This window comes from Furipterus horrens, unplaced genomic scaffold (assembly GCF_987537825.1).
Source record: "Furipterus horrens unplaced genomic scaffold, mFurHor1.1.pri manual_scaffold_10, whole genome shotgun sequence".
NCBI classification, from domain to species: Eukaryota; Metazoa; Chordata; class Mammalia; order Chiroptera; family Furipteridae; genus Furipterus; species Furipterus horrens.
Window position 1 is genome coordinate 45,063,975 of NW_028327180.1, and position 18,122 is coordinate 45,082,096.

Genomic DNA, 18,122 nt, shown 5'->3' on the forward strand with positions numbered 1-18,122 from the left:
GGGCCACGCAAAATTCTAATCAAGAAGCAAGTCCCAAGTTATGTGTTGGAACCCTAATTTTAACCATAGACTTTCCTAATATATAGCACAGTGGTTACAAACATAGGCTCTGACGTCACTCAGACCTGAATTTGAATGCTGCCTCCGTTATTTCTCGTGCCCTTGGGCGAATCACGACACCTCTTTGCGCCTCGCTTCCCACCTCTGCAAAATGGGGATCAATTTACATGTGCGCCCACCTCATGGTGGGGTTGTGCTAGAAGCCAATAAAATTATGTCTGGTTTTTCTGGATTGGAACTGGGATGTTGACTGCTTGCCAGTGCAGTTACAACTTGTCTCCGTGGTACTTTTGCATAAATTAGGGAATGATGCCCTTGGTGGAAAAAAATTAGGAAAAGACACCCTGTTCTGGGTGAGAGCCACCCAACGCCCAGGACCATGGTTCAGAAAGCAATGGATTTGCACTCCTTTTAGCCCAAATGTTCATCAAATGACAGCAGATGTCAAATACTTTAAAAAATATTTTGAAATAAAGTACTCTTAACAGTGAAGAGAGATCATTGCTGTTATAATAAGGACCCGCCTCTGCGTGTCCTTCTTCCATCTTCCCTCACCACCACCCCATCCCCAGCCTCCCGTGTGCTCTGGGCTCCCTTGGGAAGCATCCTGGGGGCGGGGTTTGGGGTAACTGCTCACAGCCATGGGCCTCTCTTTCTCCCTCCCCAGGTTTACAAGTCGTCCTGAAGTCGATCATGAAGGCGATGATCCCCCTGCTACAGATCGGCCTTCTCCTATTTTTTGCAATCCTTATTTTTGCAATCATAGGGTTAGAATTTTATATGGGAAAATTTCATACCACCTGCTTTGAAGAGGGGACAGGTAGGTCTGAACATCATAATGTGTTTGTTTCTGACCTTGCTCCCACATACTTTCCTGTCTTGGGGACAAGCTTCTGGAAGGGCCAGGCAGGGTTTGCTTCTCCTGGAAGCTTCCAAATGCACTGCAGGCAAGACTGGGCATAGCAGCACCCCAGATCTTGTTGCTAGAGCCTTTCATTGGGGTCCCCCAGAAGCTGTCCCAGGCCTAAGTGAAAATATTTGGGAAGTCGTCCCAGAAAGTGCCATCGGGAGTGTGGGTAAGTCATACAGGGAAAGGGAGACTTCTCTAAAGGGGCATTATCAAGCAGATTATCACTATGGGCAACCGGGGCTCAGTCCCATTGGGCACCTTAGGGAGACAGCATAGGACACACACTTCAGCACTGTGCCCCCTGAGTGACGAGGGAGCTGGGTATTTATATACCGACTTCTGTCCATCACTGGTGAGAACAGTTCCTGGGTGGGCATGGAAGGTGTTGTCAGGTGGGAGCAGGCAGGGCCAGTGGTAACAGGATGTGGGGCCTCGCCTGATTCCCGTGCAGTGACGGGCCCATGCCGAGATATAAAGCAGGAAGAAGGGGGGGGCCCTGGCCAGGAAGAAGGGGTCTTAATTGTTTTTGTGGGTGGTGACCTGAAAAAAAGGAGAATAGGGGATAGCTTCTCCCCGTCTCTCCCAGAATGTGGCTAAAGACACCCCAAATGGGAGTCCTGGCACCAACCAGTCAGAAGCCAGTACAAGCCAGTCCTGGTCCCTCTCCTCTGCACACTGCACCAATGTCTCTCACCTAGCAGCTGGCTCAAGAAGTGGGGGCGGGGGGCAGGCAGGAGGAAAACCAAGAAGACAAGCGGTACGCCCCCACATTCCACACACTTGGAGACCCAGTAGCTTCCAGATACATTTTCAGTGAAAACCCCATGCTATCCCAGCTCCTTCGGTCCCTGTAGCCCAAGAACCAAGTGAAATTTAAAAGGAGGGAAGCCTGTGTTTCAGTTATTGGGACCACTGGCTGTCTCAGCGCAGACAGGCTGAGTGGCAGCACTGGTCCTGGGTCAAGGGCACCGGGAATTGAAGGAATGGGCAGAGTGGACAGGGAAGCTGAAGAGAAGCCGTGTAGGGAAGGAAGGTTTTGGACCTGTCTTGTTGGGAAAAGATTCTGTCCTGGAGTGGCTCCCCGCCCCCCTTCTCTGCCCGTGACCCTGAGTGGCTCAGGCCCCGCCCCAGACCTCCCTAGAGGAAAGGAAACCCCGTAGGAAAGGTTTATTTGAGATGCTGTTTTGTTCCTTTTTTTCTGTTGCCCCTCCTGTCTCCTCCTCTCCTGGGCTTGTGAAGTTCGCTCAGTATGGGATGTCCTAATTATTTCTTTCCCCCATGAAGAAGGTGTTAATTGAGGCAGAGCTATTTCTGCGCCTGGCCTCATCACCAGGCGGAAATTCAAGGAGAGATACAGGGCAGGGTCCCTCGGAAAGAACAGCCAAGAGCAGAGAAACCAGGACTCCTGGATCCCAGATCTGGTAGTTTTGTTGGTTTTTTTTTTTTTTTTTTTTTTCCTTCATTTCCATTTCCAGCCAAGAGGATACACGATGGGCTTGGGTCTGAGTGGGGTTGTGAGGGGACAGACGTGGGTGGGGCCACCAGCGGGTAGGAAGCCTCCATGTAGGAAGATGACTGAAAAGCTCACGATTAAAATTATAAGGTGTGTGAGTAAGAGACAGTTATATACGGACACCCAGGCAGCAGGTTAATTTTAAAATATATTTATAACCAAATTCCTCAGACTCTCTGGACAGTTGCTTTTCTAGAAGCAGCACTCAGAATGTTTCATGATGGGGGGCAGGGAGTTGTGGGGGATCGGAATCAAGAATACCACTGGGCAAAGCTGCTAAAGAGAGACAAGTTTTTAGTTGCACTTCCTAGCCGTCACGAACCTAGTTTGAATGCGCCCAGCACCGTGCTGAGTGCTCACAGAGACCCAAAGATAAAGTGAGATTCTACCTACTTTCCAACCACTTCCAAAATAGTTTAAGGAGACAAGAGCCTTCATCAGCAACCAGTTCATTGCGATGAAAACCAGTGCACGATTTATCCCCATGCTATGAACATGCGAGAGCTACTGTAGCCCTGAGGAAAAAGAGGGGCACGTGTTCAATGGGGTAACACAGGGGGTAGGAATAGAGCCACACTTGGGCACAGGGTGGAGACAGGGAAGGTTTCCCAACAGAAACGACTTTCGCAACAAACAGTGATTCTCATTTAGTATAGGAGCCTGTTGACTTTTTTCCCCTGCCCTGGACTTTATGTTTAAAAGACTTTTGCCTTCCAACCTGTATTTATTAAATCATAGCCCCAAGTCCAGCATGGATGGGGAAGGTGTTTCCAGCCACTTAAACTAGTGGCTGATGTGGCCGTTGCTTCTTGAGCAGTGGGTGACTGACATCCCTGAGAGCAGGGGGCACTCCTTTGCATGACCTAAAGTTTCCATTTAACCGAGCTTCAAAGACCAGTGAGATTCATGCATCCTGTGCCAGTTTATTTCTCTTTGCTGTGTGTTGAGTGGAGGCTTGGAATTGGTGCCCAAAGCCTGGAGCACATACATTGAGATATATTTTCATTTAGTGGGAAGCTTGAGTGTACACACTCAGCTGTCTGTTTTCTTGGTGGATAATGTCACTCTCTGAAAACCTTCAAAAGTGTCACTCCCTGAATAGGGTCTTCTCATATCCGCTGCTCTGGTCGCCTGGGGACATGCCCGGGATGACGTGTGCTCCCCTGACTCCATGTATTCATGGAGGCATCTCTCCTCCCTCCCGATAAACCCCCTGGAGTTGAGACCTGACCATTAGCGCCCAACTCAGCTTTTCCGAGAAGCTGCCTTTGGTTTCCAGCGAAGCGGGCATTCTTTGGCTCGTGTCTCTTTACTTGTGGCATTTTCACAGTCTGCCTCCTGTTTTGGGGGGCAAAAGCTTAACTCCTGTGCCTGAGGGTAAGTATTGTGTGTACGGGCCTTCATTGCCCCCAGAACAGCTCCCTGAGCCCAGCACATCTCAAGGGAAAAAAAAATCAGGCTACAGAAGAATAACCCAGTGTGATTAACAAATTTGTCCTAATGAAGCCTGGAGAACACGGCACCCAACTACCTCACAATGCACATGGCACATTTCCCAAAATGGACTGTTAGGGACCATAATGCACATCTGGACAGATTTCAAAAGACTGAATAATACAGAACATATCCACTGGCCACAATGCAATTAAGCTGGAAAGCAGTAACAAAAAGACCACTCTAAACATGTCTGAAAGTTAAGAAACATGTTTACTTGAGGATGAAATAATAGGATGTCTGAGATTTGCTTTAAAAATATTCTAGTGGCAAGGCAAAGTGTGGGGAGGGGATGTAGATGAGGCAAGAGTAGCCCTGAGTTGATAAATGTTGAAATTGGTGATAGATACATTATAGTATTCTATTTTATACATGTCTGACAAGTTTTTATTAAGAGAAATACTTCTTGGTTATAATGAGTCAAAGAAGAAGTAATAGTAGAAATTGCCAAATATTTTACTTGAACAATGATGCTACATGTGAGGTGCAGCTAAAGCCACACTTAAAGAGCAATTTATAGCTTTAAAGGAAGTTAATCCATCTTAAAAATTTAAGAAAAGTAATAAAGCTTAGAGAAGAAATTAATGAAATAGAAAACAGTGAATAGATCAACAAAGGCAAATGTTGGGTTTGTTTTGTTGTTGTTTTGAAAAACAATTGATAAATTCATCCCAATAGCCTTTTATTTTCAGCTATTTCTCAAAGCTGTTTTTCCTGTCTCCTTCTCCTGACTTTTCTCCCCTCCTCTTTCACAGATGACATTCAGGGTGAGTCTCCGGCTCCATGTGGGACAGAGGAACCCGCCCGCACCTGCCCCAATGGGACCAAATGCCAGCCCTACTGGGAAGGGCCCAACAATGGGATCACTCAGTTCGACAACATCCTGTTTGCAGTGCTGACTGTTTTCCAGTGCATCACCATGGAAGGATGGACTGACCTCCTCTACAACGTAAGTGCTGAGGGCTCACAGGGAGGTGGCCCTCCAGGACCAGCCAACTCCTGAGGCTGCAGTAAAGGGACCCTGAGCTGAGCGGGACAGCCAGGGACAACTCAGCATGGCCCCTGAAGCTAAGGCTCTTGAAGATGGGGGTAGGGGATCATCCTCAGAGCTCTTAAGTAGGAAGGGCCCCTCAGAATGTGAAAATCCAGAAGGCACACAGATGTTGAATAATTTTTCACTGTGCAGGTGTTAAAATATAATTTTAGGTTTTTAAATACAGGCATATCTTGCTTTTATTGCACTTCACCCATTGTGCTTCACAGATATTTGGGGGGTTTTTGGTTTGTTTGTTTGTTTTAACAAATTGAAGGTTTGTGGCAACCCTGCATTCAGCAAGTTTATTGGTGCCATTTTTCCAACAGGCTCAGATAATGATTCTCATTTTTTAGCAATGAAGTATTTTTAATTAAGTTGTGCACATTAGTTTTGTTAGACCTAATGTTATTGTATTTAAGAGACCACAGTATCATTAAACATAACTTTTATACACACTGGGAAACCAAACATTTGTGTGACTCGCTTTATGGCAGTGGCCTGGAGCCCAGCTGCAGTGGTGCCGAGGTCGACCTGCATGCAAAGGTTGTGTGATGCATAAACCCAACAGGAATAGGAGTGATGGCCTTGGACCTGTGCAAGGCGGCTCTGCACTGGGCCTCGCTGGCCGTCCTCCAACCATGCCCCTCCCCATGGTGTGAGTTGTCCATGGGGCAGGAAGACATGTCTGCCAAGTGCCACCATCACCTCCATACTTTCTAGACCACACTCTGAGTTACCCAAGATTCTGGAATTCTCTGTCCAAGCCCAGATTCCATGGACTTGCATTAGAGTCTTCTGTCTGTTCTCTGACTGGACTGCCTATTTGTACCCTCCAAGGGCCAAGCGGGTCCTGAGGGTGGCTGTTGGCGCAAGTGTGGCGGGAGCTTGGACATGCAGGCAGGATATTTCACTCCCAGGCAGGACAGAACCATGGGTGGGAAGAGAAGGTGGCAGGCTATGGTCATGGGGCAGGGCTGGCTTTCCCCACATGTGATGCTCCAGGCATCCAGATTCTAATTTTTACCCTGACCTTCCCAGTGCTTATGAAGGCATGTTTGTAAAGGACAAGCATCCAGCATATTTTATTTAGTGGCTTTTAAATATTTACACATGGTATGTGGGCCACTTATCATTATACTTGTCCTGGGTCTTGAAAATGTTACGAACAGGTCTGAAAAGATGTACACCCCTCCCTGTGCCCCCTTCCACCCTGTTTCCTGTCTCCCACCCTGGGGCTGCTCCACACAAATACTGAAGCTGCTGGTGAAGGTTCTGCCAGGGCTTGGCCCACTGGGGACGCAGTACCAGGCTTCTTCCTGCACACAGAGGAGCCGAACTCTCCTGGTTGCGGTGTGTGTTCCTTAGGGAATTTCCCCACTTGGGAGTAGGGGAAACCTCTCCTCTTGATGATTAGTAGCTCACTTGAGGGTGGGGTTGTGAGTGCCACTTGGGAGTGGACAGCAAAAAGAGCCGCCATGGGCAGCTGTGCATGTCACACACTGCACAAGCCACCACATTTCGGGAGTGCCGTTCATACCATCCACAACAAAGGCTTCTGCTGTTATTGTAACTTGTTGACAAATGCAAAGGATGTGGGAAAGGGACTCACTATTCTAATAGCATAAAGCCCTTGTCCGAGCATAGCCCCTCTAGGAGCAGAGAGCAGACCTGAGACGTGCTCAGGCTCTCTCTTGGGCTTCACCTGCAAAAAGCTTGGGCAAAAATTGGCCAAAGCGCCCTGGCCAGTGTGGCTCAATTGGTTGGCCATCATCTTGCTAGGCAGAAAGGTCACTGGATCAATTCCTGGTCAGGGAGCATGCCTGGGTTGTGGGTTCAGTCCCTAGTCGGGATGCATATGAGAGGCAACTGATCAATGTTTCTCTCTCACATAGATGTTTCTCTTTCTCCTTCCCTTCCCCTCTCACTAAAAATAAATAAATAAAATCCTTTTAAAAATTGACCAAAGCTTGCTGGGGGATTGTTACAGGTTTTTTGCTTTTGCTTAGCAAGGCTGGTGTGAGAGAGGGCTTGAGTGGGGGCAGTGAACCCTCCCGGGAGTGAAACAGAACTGAGAGATGGTTGGAGAACTCAGGAGTGGGGAGCAGGAGCTGAGAAAATTGTGAACGTGAAAACTGTCACAGACTGAGTTGGATGTCCAGAGAAAGGGTCCGGAGTTTCTAAGGAGTTTCTGTGCTCAATGGTGGGAGAGGAAGTGTGAGCAAAACCGTGAATTCCCAGAAGATTCTACACCATTATTTGAGGGAATGTTTGTCCTAGAAGCTTAGAGCTGAGCTGCCTCAGGGGAAGCAAGCTCAGGGAGAGTGGTTGAGAGCACAGAGTCAGACCCCAGGCTGCCTGGGTTCCCATCCCAACTCCACCACTTTCTTGCTGTGCAACCTTGAGCAAGTCTCTTGGCTTCTCTGTGCCTCCATGTCCACTTTGTAAAATGACCAGAAACAGTCCTGCCTCACAGGGCAAGAGGACTGAGTGAGACAGACACATGCAAGGCACTTAGAACAGTACCTGGTATTGGACGACTATGGGTAGGCCAGATTCTCCACCCCAAAGGTGCTCCTGTTAGAAATGTGTGGACTTTTCATCACAGAAAGTCCAGCAGCACCTGAGGAAGTGGTGTGAGCTCTGAGGTCCCTCATGTTCCAGCCTCGCCCTGCTGGTGACTCCTTCTACCTCAGAGTAACCATTCAGAACATTCCACACATCTACATCCCACTGTCGTCCCTTGGGTAGAAGCTTGAGCTGTGATTTCCGCCTGATGCAAGCCTAGAGCAGTGATAAAATACCACAAATTGGGTGGCTTCAAACAACAAACATTTATTGTCTCCCAGTCTGGAGGCCAGAAGTTCCATATCAAGGTGTCAGCAGGGTCACACTCCCTCTGAACGCTCTAGGGGAGGATCCTTCCTGCCTCTTCCAGCTCCTGGTGGCTCCTGGTCTCTGCCCTCCATGCCAATACGCCATCTTCACATGGCCATCTTCTTATAAGGACGCCAGTCATATTGGATTAGGGCCCATTCTACTCTAATATGACTTCATTTTAAATAATTATATCTGCATTGACTTTATTTCCAAATAAGGTCACATTGTGAGGTCCTAGAGGTTAGGACTTCAATATATCTTTAGGGAAGGGACAGAATTCTCTTCATCACACCTCCGAAATAAACCTTTTGTACTTGAACCTTCGTCTGGGGCTTCCCAAATTAAGACCACCCCCTTACCCAACACAACCACTGGGGCCCTGTTGCCGAGGGCGGGGGCTCAGCTGGCTGTCTTTGAGTGTCTGTTGGCAAAGGCAGAGCTGTTGCTTTCCTGGACTCACCTGGGCCCTGCCCTTGAGCCCTGCCATCTGCCAACCCCACCCAGGCCTGTACTAGGTCACCGCTTGTTCCGTCCACCCACAAGCAGGCACAATATCTAGAATCTACTTGTGCAGAGCTGAGGGCCATGGATGTGGCCTCGCCAGCCACTGGCAGGTGAGATCCATGGTGAAAGTCTAGGCACACCTGCTCCAAGTGTCTTAGAATCCACAGACTCAGGTGCCATATGGATGCCGCTCGCCTGGGTAGGCGACGCCTTACAATTTCAACAGCTCATTTATTTTCTCAACGTCATTGAAATCCATGTGTGTGTTCTGTAATTATTTATGGAGCACCTACTGTGTGCCAGGAAACAGGTGACTGGGGACACTGCAATGAAAAAGACAGGCACAAAAATGCCCCCAGTATGGAAGACAGACGTGAACAATAAACATGATAAACAATAAACTACTCAGGAAGTGGGAGAGAGACCATAAGCAAATGCATAATATAGGACAGTGGCATACCCTCTGGGGACAAAAGCAGCACAAGAGGACAAGTGATGCAGAGATGAGGGCTAGAATAAGCCAGGAAATTAGGGAAGGCTCCTTGGAAGAGGTAACATTTGACCGAGAAGGAGGGAGCCAGGCAGGTGTTTGGGAAAGAGCATTCTTGGCAGAGGGAATGGCAGCGGCTCACCTACACAGCATTTTCAGGCCCTTTCCAGGTTTTCCCATTTTTGATTTGTTTCTTCTTTCCCACTTGGCTTGCTAGTTAAAGTGCCTTTTGGAAAAAGCCTAACCCAACTAATCAGCAGTGCCGTCGAAGATTTACATCAGGATGTGCACCCCAGCATTATTAATAAACAGAGAACACAACTGAAAGCAACTAGTTACCGTATTGTCTCTCCATAAGATGAAATAGCATGTTGTCATTAAAAATCATCTGTTGGGAGAGTATTTAAAGATGTGAGGAAATGCTCACCATATAATGATAAATGAGGGGAATTTATTTTAATCCTCACCTGAGGATATGTATATGGGTTTTAAGGAGTTGGGGGGAAGAGAAAAACATTGATTGGTTGCTTCTCATTCCTGCCTCAACCAGGGATCGAACTCAACCGGGAATCGAACCTGCAACCTTTTGGCATATGGGACAATATTCCAACCAACCAAGCCATCCAGCCAAGACTCAAAACATTTTTAAAAACAGATTTGTGATGTAGTTTTAGTTTATAACACATTGCCTGCAGGACCTGGTGACTGGTCAGATAACTCCTGTCATTTCATCAGAGTTGTTAAGCTTAAAAGAGTTTGTGCGACATATGTAAACTGTATGTGATTTCTGTTGGTGACAAGCGTTGCTGGTTCTGTCCAGACTGCTACCGTTCGGTGCCTCCCTTCATATTGGAAGAAAATGCCCATTTCCTGTGGAAATGTGGGACATGAAGGATTGACTTTTTCTATTCAAATTCATAAACTCCTTGCATTCTGTCCTCATGAGCCCCAAGGATTCCCCCCACCACCAACAGCTGACTTCTCCATTTGCTGTGTCTAGAAAACTCTCAGAGGAGGTGATAGTTTAGGTGACAGGTGGGGTCCTCATGATGGCATTAGTGCCTTTATAACAAAACACGAAAGAACTGAGTGTGTGTGTGTCTCTGTCTCTGTCTCTGTCTCCTCCTCCTCTTTTCTTTCCCACCTCTCTGTGATTTTCTCTGTGTGTTTCTCTCCCTCTATATTTCTCTCTCCATTAATGTTACTTAAGAGGGCAACAAAACAGTATTTAGTAGGTGATTATAAACACATGTCCCTTGACAAATGGTCACTAATGGTTGAAGCTGATCTTTGCCCTAAACCCTTTTTCATTTGTAGATGTTCATTTTGGCCAATATCGAAGCATCAGATTGGAGGGGGACTGTAGATCACACATTCCTTCAACAAACCTTTGTTGAGTTTGTCCTGTGTGCAGGCACACTTAGGCATCAAGGATATGCAGTGAACAGAGGTGACATAAATCCCTGTTTGGGGAGAGTGGACATTTTAGTGGGGGAAGCAGGCAAGCAAAAGATAATTAAGAGATATGTATTTTTATATATTAATTTTAATTTATATATGTAAAGAGAAGATACTATCTTAAAATATATCAGGGTTTGTGGGCCATGCAGTCTCTGTTACAACTACTCAATCTTTTGTCATAGCACAGTATCAGCCACAGAGAAAATACATAATGAATGGGCATGGTTGTGTGACAATAGAACCATAATTTACAAAAACAGGTGGTTGTATTTTGTCAACTCCTGTGTTAGAAAATGATTAAAGTTCAGGAGAAAAATAAACCAGCAGAGGGCTTATGGATCATCAAGGTGAGAGGCTACAGTTCATGCTGTAAGACCTGAAGGAGGTAAGAGGGAGCCATGCAGGTATATAAGGGTATAGAGACCCAGGCTGACATCCAGTGCAAAGGCCCTGAGGCAGCAGTGAGCTTGGCCATTTGTGAGACGCATCAAGAAAGCCCATGTGGCTGGAAGGGAGTGAGGGCTGGAGGGAACTGATGAGGCCATGGGACGTGAGAGACATCTCATAGGCAGAGAGACACTATAATTTGTCATTCAAACCGGGACAATTTTGAGAGCAAATAGGGAAAGGAGGACTCGAAAAATATTTAATAGGCATTGCATGATCTATAACAGGTATAAACTGGGACATACAGCCTTTGTTGTGGCCACTGTGAGACTTTATCCCTTTCATAGTCAGATCTACCCCATTTTTATTTCATGTGCTGTGGAATTGGGTGTTCTCCTGAGTTGAGTATTTTTTTTACATCCTCTATATTTTTTCTGAATGAACCGTGCTAAAAAAAAATCAGAGGAAAATAAACCATAAAACAGAAGGCACTTAAGGATTTTACTGGGACTCAGCCATTAATTTGATGAGTATTTATCGAGCGCTTGCTAAGTGCCAGGCGCCACACTAGGCCCCGTCAGTGCTGGAATGAATCAGTACCTCCCCTCTCCTTTAAGGCTCTCATGAGCCAATCATTATAAACTTAAAGTACTATGTAAGTGCAGCCAAGGGGTGAAATAGGGGAAAAATATCAGTTACAGGCCAGAATGACAGGTCTAGCCCCAGCCATGCCATCCATATCCTTGTGAACCAGGCAAATCACACTGCCTCCTTCATCCTCAGTGTCCCTGTTCACTAGGTGTGGCGATTGTAGGAATCGGGGTTGTTTTGTCAGCTCAAAATGGTTCTACGAAAGTGACCGGGGCATCCCACCTGCTTCTCCATTCCCAGGAAAACCATCTGATCATTGGAACGTGGTGGGAAAAGTACATTTCCCTGTCATTGGTATTTAAACAACCCACCCACAGGGACCTCAGGATTATATGCATCCACCATGCAGCCAACACTTAGTGATCACCTACTATGTGCCAAGCATTGTTCTGGGCATTGGGGAGCTGGCGTTTTAGGGAGCAAAGATCTGTAAACGAGTAAATGCATAAATTGACAATCGATTCAAAGTGTGAAACATGCTAGACAAAGAATGAGACGTCTGGTTGTGCTGAAGGTTGGGAAGGGCTCAGTGGAGCTTCAGGCCGAGTGAAGAGGAAGAATCAACCAGGCCAAGATCTAGAGGAGATTGGGCTCCATGCCGAGGTTCAAAGAACAGAAACCACTAGCTCATTGTAATCTTGAACTGTACCTTTTTGCATACCAGTTTCTCCATCAGACGTACAGGAGATGTTCTTTTTCCCCACCTGCCTTATGAGATCCATATAAAGGTCAATGGGAAAGTGACATTTGAGAAGTACCTGAAGGAAATGAAGGAGCAAACTAGGGAGATACCAGGGTGTATCAGTCAGGAAAGCTAGGTTATGATGCAGTAACAAACATCCTCAGAGTCTCTAGTTTTAACTGCGTGTATCTTCTCTTGCTCACACTATCTGTCCAGCATAGGATGGAAGTGGAAAAGAAGGAGGCTCTGCTCAACTTAGTCACTTGTGACCTAGCTAATGGAGCAGACACCACATAGAACATTGCCACCTGCTGTCCTAAAAGGAAAGAGAGCCCTGGAAGGTCTCACACTGACAGTTCAGTGTTCTGGTCCAAAAGCGACACAGGTATTTCCACTCACTCCTTATTGGCCAGCACTTAGAGGAGTCCTTCTCTATATCGATGTTCACTTATCATGGCCTCACTGTATCGTGGGATTTTAAAAAATATTACATTTAATTACTTATCGCGGATTTCTTGCTATATTGCGGGATTTTGCAGTACTGTACAGTAAATACTAAAATAAATGTAAGGTTCCTACTTGGCGGATTTTCACCTATCGCGGGGGGGGGGGGTCTAGAACGTAATACCCGCGATAAGTGAGGGATCACTATATTATGTGACCCTCAGCCAACCACAGCGAGACCAGGAAGGGCCATCTAGCCACATCACTAGAAACATGTAGTGACCGCACCAATGGGGAATAGCATTCTAGGCAGTGAAATTCCTTTAAGCTTTTGGAATAAGGACAAGGTGATCTTGAAAGCACACCCTCCACAATATTATTAATTTCAACAAGTGAGCAAGTTTCCCAACCCCTTCCTCCTCCCTGCACACCCCACCGTGAACCACCCAAATAGGTGAGACATAACAGGGAGGCTCTGTCCCCATTCTTCCTCTGCAGTCACAGAAGGGCTATGGCAATTCCCGTCTTTCCAGTTTGGGAAGATATTTCCCATTTTGCTCCTGAGCAAACCCCAAGGGAAGCCCACCTCCTATTTAAAAAACAAACAAACCATGTTATTGAAGTAAAATAAACATACAGAAAACCCCACAGATCCTAAATGAGTAGCTTAATAGATCAGGGTGATGCCTCTACAAGCCAAAGGATACCAAAGGTTGTCAGCAAACCCCCAGATGCTGGGGACAGTCCTACCAGATTCTCCTTCACAGACCCCAGAAGGAACCAGCCCCGCCAACACCTTGAGCTCGGACTTCTGGTGTCCAGACTGTGAAGCAATAAGTCTCTCCTGTTTAAGCCGCCCAGTTTGTGGTTCTTTGTCAGCAGCCATGGGAAACTCAGACACCATGGCACCCTCCCATCGGCAGCATGACTCACCTGACATTAGAGGACCAATGACATTTTTAATTACTGATTAGTACTGCTATCTAATGATTGATCAGCAATGCTTTCAATGAAAGATCTTAATCAAAAGGGGGAAATGTAAACAATAGTATCAATGGAGTCACTTTAAAGTGGAGCCGGAGCTGCCGTCCCAGAGCAACTGCCTTGCACAGCTCATGCCTCACACTGGGAATGTTAAAGGGGGGCAAAATCACCTTTGGGCTGGGCCTGAGCAGCCTTGTTCTCCAAAGAACTGTTTGCAGGGATGACAAGAAAACACATTATTGGGGACTTATGGCCAAGATGGAGGCGTAGACAGACATGCTGCGTCTCCCTCCACAACTAAGAAGGAATACAAATACCTCAAAACTAGAAACAACCAGAAGTTCCAGAAAGTCAAACTTCATGGAAGTCCAGCAAACAAAGATATAAAGAAGAAATACTCATCCAGGCAGGTAGGAGGGGCGGAGCCAGGGCGGAGAGGATGCGGTGTGGTGGTGGCAGCAGTGGACGCAGTGTGGTGGCGGCAGCAGTGGTGGCAGCAGAAGGCCAACGGAAAGCACAGTTAACACGTTTTAAAAAGTCAGGAGAGACACCTGGGGAGCGTTCCCAGCTCCTCACCAGACCGTGTAACTCATAGTCCCAGCTCTGGGAAAGGTCAAGCCTCATTGCTTCTGACTGTGCAAATCAGTGGGGGTTGGGACAGAGGCAGAAACAGCCGGTCTCTCAACAAAGTCCACTTGTTTAAAGGGCCCCCACAGACCTAGAATGTCCGCAGAGCCACCCACTCTGGGAACGACAGCCAGGGCAGCAGCTAGAGGGGTGCCAGTCCAGTGCAGAAGTGGGAGAGGTGCCTGGAAATGGGGTGAGTGCTGGGCAAGCAGCATTGTTCCTTCTCAGACTGCTCCCCCAGATACAGGGCCACAACGTGGTGAAAACAGGTCGCCCATTACTGACAAATACCTAAGGCTCCACCCCTTACAACGTAGTAGGAGTGACAGCTCTCCCTGGGACACAGAAGCAAATAAACACAGGAGACTTCCAGCCAAGATGGAAGCCTAGACTGACACGCTCCATCTCCCTCCACACTAAGAAGGAATACAACTGCCGCAAAACCAGAAATAACCAGAAGTTCCAGAAAATAAATGGAAGTCCCGCGTATGAAGTTGTAAAGAAGTGGTGCTCGTCCAGACAGGTAGGAGGGGCGAAGCCGGGGAGGAGAGGTCAAGCTGTGCTGGAGGCGGCAGCTGCAGCGATGGTGGCAGGACAGTGGTAAGCACAGACACCTGTATTTAGGGGGAGGTGAGAAGCACCTAGAGAGCACCCCCGGCTGCAGACCAGACCCGTCAGCTTCCGATTCCAAAGCTGGAGAAGGCAGACCCCCATTGCCTTGGACTGTGAGGCCCAGAGTGGGTGGGGACAGAGGAGGAGGCTCCTGGTCTCTCAGTGGAAAGTGAACGGCAGGAATCCATCTTGTATCCCCATCCCCGCAGAAAATGCCACAGCATGGGGAGACGGGTCACCCGGTTGTGACGAGTGCACGGGACTCCACCCCCTATAGTATAGGGGGTGTGAAAGCCCCACCCAGGAAGCAAAGGTAAACACAGAACTGTCAGGATGGCACAGATCATGATAGAGATCCCAGCGATGCAGCTAACCAGACAGCAAGTATCTAATCTAATGGGCTCAGCAGATAGGAAATCTTTCTGAGGCTCAGTTCAGAGCCTTGGCTATAAAAATGCTTACAGACCTAACAGCAGATCTGAAACAAGACGGGAAGGAATGAAGGTTAGTCCTGCTGAAATGAACAAAAACACATACGAAACTAGTGGTGAGGGAAAGAAAACCAGGGATCAAATCAACAAATCGAAACATAGGGAAGGAACAAACAGTCAACCAGTGCAGAAAGAGGAAACAAAAAGTGAAGAATATGAGGAGAGACTCAGAAACTTATCGGACAGCTATAAGCTGGCCAACATCCGAATCATAGGGCTGCCAGAAGATGAAGAAGAACTAGAAATTGAACAATTATGTGAAAAAATAATGAAGCAGAACTTCCCTAACTTGGGGAAGGAAATCGAGTTATGGGTCCAGGAAGCACAGAGAGTTCCAAGAAAACTGGGCCCAGGGAGAACCACACCAAGACACATTATAATCAAAATGTCAAAAATTAAGGATAAAGAGAGAATCTTAAAAGCAGCAAGAGAGAAGAAAAGAATTACGTACAAAGGGGTCTCAATGAGACTATCAGCTGATTTCTCACAGGAAACTCTGCAGGCAAGAAGGGACTGGCAAGGAATATTCAAAGTAATGAAAAACAAAAACCTACAACCATGATTACTCCATCCAGCGAAGCTGTCATTCAGAATAGAAGGGCAGAGAAAGCACTTCCAGGACAAAGTAAAACTGAAGAAGTTCATCAAATCCAAACCACTGTTCTATGAAATGTTAAAGGGACTTGTTTAGGAGAAAGAGGATCAAAACTATGAACATTAAAATGAAAACTGCATCACAACAACCAACAACAGAAGCTAGGGAACCGAAACAAAGGCAAACTAAGTAGGCAACGAGAGTGGGAAAAGAATTATAGGTATGGGGAACATTATGTGGGGAGGTCAGCAGGGAGGGGAAAGCGGGGAAAGGGAGGGAGATGGTGCAGGAATTAGGGAGCATAGTAGGAGGGAGTGGAGTAGACAGGACAATGTTGAGAAGAACTATATGCACAACCAATGGGCATGGACTAAGAGGGGGAACAACTGGAGGGAGGGGGGTCACTGGGTGGAGGGGAACAAAGGGAAAAGAAATTGGGACAACTGTAATAGTATAAACAATAAAGCATATTAAAAAGAAAAAAAAAGAAAACATACTATGACTACTGGACACTAAAGTGACTTCTAGGAAACTTTACCACACCTCTTTTCCTACATCAGACTGAACATATCATCTCTCTCCCCCTGAACTTTGCTCTCTTTCAGCAGGAAATAACTAGAGGTCATCACCATGTTCCCAGAATTAGAAGAGTGTAACTATACCACATAGCAAACCAATTAAGACTTCTGTCCCTCACCCTGGCCAGGTGGCTCAGTTGGTTGAAGCATCATTCTGTACACCAAAAGGTTGCAGGTTTGGTTTCCAGTCAGGGCAAATACTGGCAGCAACCAGTCGATGTTTCTCTCTCATGTCAATGTTTCTCTCTCTCTCCCTTCTTCTCTTGCTAAAAATTAATAAACATATTCTCAGGTGAGGATTTTTTTGAAAAAGAATTCTTTCCCTCAAGGTTGAGGGATTTACAAAGAAAAGGGAATTGTTCTAAAATCGAATCTCAAACTAGAATGCCTTTGAAGACAGATGCTTCTATAGAGGTCCTTTGACTTAAATAGTTTTGCATTTTATTTTGGTGTCTTCTGAATTCTCATCAGTCCATAAGAAGGAATATTGGACTTTGCTGGTGTGCTTGAGTGTCTGCTAGTTTTTTTCCTTTAAATCGTAGCTATATGGTAAATTTTCCATTTTGTTAATCGTTCTCTTATATTGAGGGGCATGCAGTGGGTTTTTCTTAGAAATGGCTAATTTTTATTAAAATATTTCTGGAATAAAAAAAGAAAAGGGGGATTTTAATACCCCTGGTATTTTTGGCAGCTAGAATTAAATAATTCAGTTCATAATTAGAGCCCTTGCTGGGTGGCTTGGTTAGTTGGAATGTCATCCCGAACACCAAAAGTTACAGGTTCAATCCCCAGTCAGGGCACATATGGGAGACAATTGATCAGCACAACATTTTTCTCTCACATCAATGTTTCTCTGTCTCTCTGTCTCTCTGTCTCTCTCTCTCAAATCTATAAAAACATATCCTCAGGTGAGGATTTTTAAAATTCTTAATTAGAATATAGATAGGCTTTAACTAAATATTTAATTGCTTATAGTCAAAGATTAAGAAAATAAGTGTTAGTCGTGTTCTGAAGGACTGCCTGTAAAGCAAGTTCCAGGAGAAATGTTTAAAAGTACACTTTGCCTGAAAGAATAGAAAAATACAGCTAGTGAAGCACAAAACAATGATAGCTTAAGCAATGACAGTAGTCACAAGATGTCTAGCTTCTGCTTTAAAGATGTCACTGACGCACAGTTAGGAGACATTTTGCAGGATCTCTTGATGCTTCAGTCCAGCACCGCTTGTTTGCACCATGTAGTTTTGCATTGCTGAGGTCCTGTTTCTTTGTCAAGGAGGAGGTAACTCCAAGACCACAATGAGTATTTATAAGTTTATTTTGCAGGAGTAAATACCTTTAAGAAAGTTGTGGCCAGCTCTGGCCTGTTCTGTTCAGCTGGTTGGAGCATCATCCTGTTCACCAAGAGGTTGTGGGTTCAATGCCCATTCAGGACACATATAGGAGGCAGCCTTCTCTCTCTCTCCCTTGCTCTCCCTCTAAAATAAGTAAACAATTAAAAAGAAAGAAAGACAGAAAGGAAGGAACGAAGCAAGGAAGGAAGGAAGAAGAAGAAAGCTGTGACCAGCTGCTGATACCCAGGAGTCTGATATTCAGAAGCCTTATTTCTGACTAAAGAAACACAGCCTTCTCTGTCAGATCCCTGGAACTCCCCCTCCCCTACTCCCTAGCTGCATAAAAACAGCCTACTTTTGCTTTGCGGGGCATCAGTTTGAGAGACCTTGCTCTC

At 46.2% G+C, this 18,122-nt stretch overlaps 1 protein-coding gene across 1 annotated transcript in view; it reads left to right on the forward strand.

Moving 5' to 3' along the window:
- Positions 1–18,122, forward strand: part of CACNA1A (calcium voltage-gated channel subunit alpha1 A) — a 166,835-nt gene that overhangs the window by 56,178 nt on the left and 92,535 nt on the right. The window contains exons 4-5 of the mRNA XM_090289739.1: positions 728–880; positions 4,733–4,926. Coding sequence (XP_090145865.1) covers positions 728–880; positions 4,733–4,926 — 347 coding nt within the window. The remainder of the gene's footprint in view (positions 1–727; positions 881–4,732; positions 4,927–18,122) is intronic.